This window comes from Bubalus kerabau, chromosome 19 (assembly GCF_029407905.1).
Source record: "Bubalus kerabau isolate K-KA32 ecotype Philippines breed swamp buffalo chromosome 19, PCC_UOA_SB_1v2, whole genome shotgun sequence".
NCBI classification, from domain to species: Eukaryota; Metazoa; Chordata; class Mammalia; order Artiodactyla; family Bovidae; genus Bubalus; species Bubalus kerabau.
Window position 1 is genome coordinate 34,972,616 of NC_073642.1, and position 5,778 is coordinate 34,978,393.

A 5,778-nucleotide genomic window follows, 5' to 3' on the forward strand; every position below is an offset into this window, starting at 1 on the left:
AACTTGTGCTTGAGAAGCAGTCCTCCTGAGGTGGGGGGTGGGGGCGGCGGATATGTGGGGAAAACCACCCGGACTCTCAGTGAATCAACTGTGTTTGTGGGGCTTGGGTGGGGTTGGGGTATTCTGGTCACATGCTGGGCTGGGTGGAGAGGGCAGAGGGGAACCCATGGCCACATCCCTTTGGGTGGAGGAGACACTGGGGACCCAGAGTGCCACCCCTGAGCTGTGCGAGTGTGGGCTTTGGAAGTAGGACTGATTCTTGGTCTTCAAGAATGGGCAGGATTTGGGGAGGAGGAGAGATTTTGGGAGGAAGTAATGTGAATAAGAGTATGGAGGTTGGGGTGGGGGGCTTCCCTAGTGGCTCAGAGGGTAAAGAATCTGCCTACAATGCAGAAGACCGGGGTGCAACCCCTGGGTCGGGAAGATCCCCTGGAGAAGAAAATGGCAACCCACTCTAATTCCATGGACAGAGGAGGCTGGTGGGCTACAGTCCATGGGGTGGTGAAGAGTTGGACAAGAATGAGTGACTCACACATATACACACACACACACACAGACACACACGGAGGTGGGAGGAGACTGGCCTGGAAAGGGAAGGGCCACTGAGGGGGTCCCCCTCTGCTGAGAGGTCCCCCTCTCTTGCTGGGGGTTGGCTGAGGTGGGGACTACTGTGGGGCTGGGGCTACCAAGAGTGGGGCAAATGTGGCCACCCCACACACCCAGATCAGTGGGGCCTCAAGAGATGTCTGTACAGCTAGTGAAGACCACCCCCCACCACATTCCCAAACCCAAACTACAGCCTCAAACTGGCAGGAAGCCAGGCGGGGCCAGGGAGCTCCAACCCACATTCAAGGGTGCCCAGGAAGAGGGCAAGGGAGGCAGAGATGGTCCCACTGAAGCCCACTGAAAAATGTATTCCTAGCCCTGTGTCTGTGGTTGACAGGGTCTGTCCTTAATATGGAAACAGAGTCATGAGAGTGTGATCAGGCTGGGACACTGGACACTCAGGGCTGTGTAAGCCAGAGGAGGGGGCCTAGTCCAGTTTGGGGGGTGAGGGAAAAGCATCCAGGTAAGATTTCTGGAGGAGGTGGTACCTAAGCCGAGTCTCAAAAGCTGACTTAGTCAAGTGAAAAGCGGGAGGATGTCCAGAGAGATGGAGCAGCGTAAGTAAATATACAGAGGATTACACATCTCAGGGCGTTCAAGGAACAATTAGCTGTTCCCCTAGGGGTGGGGATGGGTGACTTCAGAGAGCCAGTCAGAGGGGCCAGGAATGTCTGACCAGAGACTCCGGCTTCACCCTGAGGGTACGGGGGCCCCAGGTGACTTTAAAACAAGCGAGTAGCTAGTTCAGTCAGGGTACAAATGTTCCCCAGCTGCCCCCGACTCAGGTCTTAGGTCCACATCGTACAAGAAGCCAAGCCTGCTCAGCGGTGAACAGAGCCAGAGATGTCAAGGGGTCCATGTTGGGTTAGGATTATAAGGCCTTAGATACTCAGAGTCAATGGAACTCTTGACATTACCATGTCCTACCCCATCCTTTGTTTTCTGAGGAAACCAAAGTCCAGAGATGGGCAGTGACTCGCCCAAGGTCAGCACAGGGGCTGACACAGCACGAGGGGCTTGGCTCCATCCTGCTGTTTTCCATCAGAGGTGCAGTCATCCTCGACCTGTGCTCTGGGGACAGCAGCTCAGCGGGAGCTGCAGGCTGACAGGGGGATGGGGAGATACTGTGTGTAGGAGGAGGGGGAAGGGGGGCTGGCCAGACTCCAAGTCTCACAGCTGCTACCCTACGTTCCTGGGCCTCCCTGTCTCCACTTTGCTGGGCTCAGCAGTTCTGGGGGCTCTGGTCAGGGGCTTCAGAGCTCTCACAGGCTCTTGTCCCTGAGCATAGCACCCTTTAATCTGGAAAGGGGCAGGGTCGGAGGCAGCAGGGCGCCTAGATCCAGACAAAACTCGAGGCAGACGCAGGGGAGCATCAGAAATGCTATTTATTTCTCTGCCGCCCCCAGGCTGGCTAGTCTCTCCCGAGGTGGTGGGGGAAGGCAGGCAATAGATGTGTACCTGGAGAGGAAGGCAGGGCAGGAATCCAGGATGAAGGGGCACACCAAGGGAGGAAGAGTTGGAGATGAGCACCATCCTGGGCCTTCTAGTCCTGTCTGAGGGCAGAGACTCCCCAGCCCTCAAGTCATTAGAGAACACAGAAGGTCAGCAGGAGCTCAAGCAGGTCAGAGAGCCTCCAAGCCACGCCAGCCACTTGTTCTGTGCCTAATTCTACATCTCCAGTGCCAATCTGCTTCAGGCTACTTCCCCGCCCAGCCCCAAGCCCCAGGCCCTGACCATAGCCTTTGAGAGCTTGTCAGTCCCAGTGCCTGGAAGTCCATCAGTGAGGCTCCCCCTGGGTGGTTAGGGCATTGCCTGGTCGGCATGCTACCCCCGAGACAGAGGAGCATGTGCAGTGTGGTTAGCAGCAATTAGCACCCTAGACGGTGAGTTAGGGGATTCAGTTCCATCCTAGTCACTAGCTTGGAGCAAGTCTAGAAGTGGGGTTGCTGAGTGTCCCAGAAGGGATGAGAAGGGGAGGTAGGAAGGTGGGAAGTCCCTGATGCAGGCTCCAAGAATTGCTACCCCCAGGCCCCCGCACCACTTGTGAGGGACAGCCATGGGTCAGGGCAGGAGTCAGCAAGCCCCCAGGTAGGGGTGGGGCTAGAAGGAAGCGAGGAAGAGGAGGAGGAGGCTCTGGCCCAGCAGAAGCAGCCCAGGGGGCTGCTTCCCAGGGGCCCCTTCTGCTGTTGCTGCAGCCTCAGGGCCCCTGGCGCGGCTGAGGTAGATGATGACCACGTTGTCCTCCGGACCCGACGGCTGCACCTCGTTGTCGACCGTGTAGCAGACCTTCCCCTCGGCTGCTTTGCCCTGGAACCTGCGCCCCAGCGCATCCTCACCACCCTCACCTGGTGTGGCCAGGGCCACATTTACCGAGCTCTCCGCGCTGCCCAGCTCGTTGGTGGCCAGGCAGCTGTAGGTGCCCTCCTCCAGCTTGCCAAAGTCAGGGATGAGCAGGCTGCCATTGGCAAAGGCTTGGAAGCGCGGGCGGCTGCTGGCTGCCAGGACACCAGGCAGGGCACGCCCATCGGCACCCACGTTGGGGCTAGCGATCTCCACGGTGCCACCGGGCGTCTGGATGTGCCAGTGGAGCTGAGGGGCCGGCTGCCCATCCACGTCACAGTGCAGTGCCAACACGAAGCCTGGACGCAGCTCGGCCCCATCCTGGCTGGGCTGGTAGGTAAGCTGCACCGAGGGTGCGGAGCAGGGCAGCGGCAGCAGGCGGTTCAGCCGCGTGCCCTTGAGCACGTGGGGCGAAGTGCAGGTGATGTTGTCCTGCTCTGGGATGGACACGGCCGTGGTCAGGGCCCATGTCTTGAACCACACGATGCCACAGGTACAGTCGAAGGGGTTGTCGTTGATCTGCAGGTGAGATAGTGCAGTGAGCGGGGCAAAGGTGCCCTCGGCCAGCGTGTGCAGGCGGTTATGGTTGAGCTGCAGCGAGCGCAGGGCACGAAGGCTGCGGAAGGCATCGCGGGGGATGAAGGTCAGTTCGTTGCTGTCCATCTTGAGCAACTGAAGGGCGCTGAGGCTGTGCAGGTCGCTCCAGGCAAAGTCGGAGATGAGATTGTGGCTGAGATCCAGGCTCTTGAGTTGGCTCAGAGAGGCCAGGGCACCCGCGGCCACACTGCGGATCTCGTTGTGGGCCAGCCACAGCGACTGCAGCCGGGGCACCTCCCTAAAGGCGCCCCCCGGCAGGCTTGGCAGCTGGTTGGCCGATAGGCTCAGCGTGGTCACGTTGGCTGGGAAGCCGGATGGTACGGCCTGCAGGTCACGGTAGGCACAGTCAGCAATGTGGAAGCCGTACTTCTCCCCGCATTCACAGGGCTCTGGACAGGCCTGCGCCAGGCCCACGAGGACCAGCAGGCACAGCAGACGCAGCTCCTGCATCCTGCAGAGAAGGACATGCCTACAAGGTGACCCCCAAAGACCCACAGAAGGCACTTGTCCCTCTCAGCACCCTGACACAGAGCTCTTCCCCATCAGAAGGCCCTGCCCACAGAATCCAGATAAGACACCCCCACACCACCTAGCTCACCACCCTCATTCTACAGAAGGGGAAACTGAGGCCCACAGAAGGTCCAGGACTTGCCCGAGGTCACGCAGTCAGGAGGGGGCGAAGACAGGACAGAAGAGGACCCCAGCTCCTTCTCTGAGCCGAGAGCTCTCCCTGCCTCAGCTGGCTCCTCGGCTGACTTTGTGACTTGAAATCTGTTTTCCAGCCGCCTCCTCCCCCGGCATTTGGCAGAGCCTCCCTCCTGCCCTCCCACATCCTGGCCACAGCCCCTCCCCCTGGAGCCCCCCAAAGGTATGCTCTGCTCCCTGGCCTAGACAAGGCCCCTTGTGCAGCGCTCACCACCCCCATGCGCCCCACCCACCACTCTCCCGCTCCTAGCAGCCGTGACCACAGCACACACCAGACCCTTTCTACAGACTCACACCCTTGGCCTTTTCGGTCCAAACTACACCAGGCAGCTGCCTAAGTAAACCCCTGCCAGGACCTCTCAGCTGGCTTGGAGGAGGCCAGTGGCTCAACCCAAATACTGCTGGGGTTTCCAGAGCTGTGGTTGTTAGAAGGATCTGTGGCCCCTGAACAGATCCAAGCAAGGGATTGTCCGAGCACCCCGAACCAACAGGAAAGTGCCCAGTCCCCGTGTGCAGTAGACTGCTTTCTCCTCCCACTGGCCCTTAGAGCCCTTTTGCTGCTGACTTACCTTAAAACTACTCTTTCTTAGTCAAGAAGAGCTTCTTCTAAGATGGAACCAATAAGCAACAAAGAAAGAGTTAGTCCTGGACAGTCTGCAGGGCCAAGGGAAGATGACGATGCTGGAGGAAGAGGCAGCCTGGTCCCTGTCCCACCTTCAGTCTGCACACCTGGGCCTGCCCTTATCCAGACAGGGTGCCTGAGACCATCTGTTGAGACAAGGCTGCAGGAAGAGAACCCAGGCAGTCCGTCTACTCCCTCCTTCCAGCAAAACTGCCTCTCTGCAGCAACAAGGACCCGTGTTTCATAAGTGACACCAGAAACTTGAGGGGGAAAAGATGCCAAATTTTTTGTTTTTTTCTTCTCTCTCTCTCTCTCACTCACTTTTAGCAGCTTCAACTTCCTTAAAGACACAGCACTAGCTGGACAGGACCCAAGAAAAGATGGGGCCAGAAGGACTTTATGGGAGGGAGGGGTGAGAAATTGAATCCCATGGAAGGTGGGGGACTTTTAACCTCACTTTGAACAGGAGAAAAAGGAGAGGGCAATCTCCAAGTTGGGACCATGTGAGGGACTGTGTGCGTGTCTGAGTGTGGCTGTGACATCTCTGTGTGTGGATGTGTTTGTGTGTGTGTGTGTGTGTGTGTGTGTGTGGATGTGGGTGTGAAATCATGTATGTGTGAATTTGTGTGTTTGGGAATGTTTGAGTGTGTGTATTCGTGCAGGCTGTGAGGTTAAGTCTTCGTGTGTTTGTGTGGATATGCGTGAGTCTAATTCGTATATTTGGGCGTGTGTGTGTGTGTTTATGTGTAGAAATGAATGTGCATCTCTGTGATCATGTGTCTGTGTGGGTGGTGGGTGTGTTCCAGTGAAAAGCTGAGGCCAAAGCGTATAAAACACCCACTGTGATGCAGAGTCTCAGGGAGAAGCCAAAACTTCAGACCTGTTTTTGTAAGAAAACACATCCTCCT

The 5,778-nt window shown here is 57.6% G+C and overlaps 1 protein-coding gene across 1 annotated transcript; it reads right to left on the reverse strand.

Moving 5' to 3' along the window:
* Positions 1-1,981: 1,981 nt before the first annotated feature.
* Positions 1,982-5,102, reverse strand: ISLR (immunoglobulin superfamily containing leucine rich repeat). Its single transcript, XM_055555827.1, has 2 exons — positions 4,818-5,102; positions 1,982-3,994 (listed from the first exon to the last, which is right to left on the reverse strand). Exon 2 carries the CDS (start codon positions 3,991-3,993, stop codon positions 2,707-2,709), a length of 1,287 nt encoding a protein of 428 aa, XP_055411802.1. The 5' UTR covers position 3,994; positions 4,818-5,102; the 3' UTR covers positions 1,982-2,706.
* Positions 5,103-5,778: the final 676 nt, after the last annotated feature.

Bases quoted from the DNA above. Each gene is read 5' to 3' on its own strand.
- ISLR (XM_055555827.1), bottom strand. From the start codon at position 3,993: ATGCAGGAGCTGCGTCTGCTGTGCCTGCTGGTCCTCGTGGGCCTGGCG.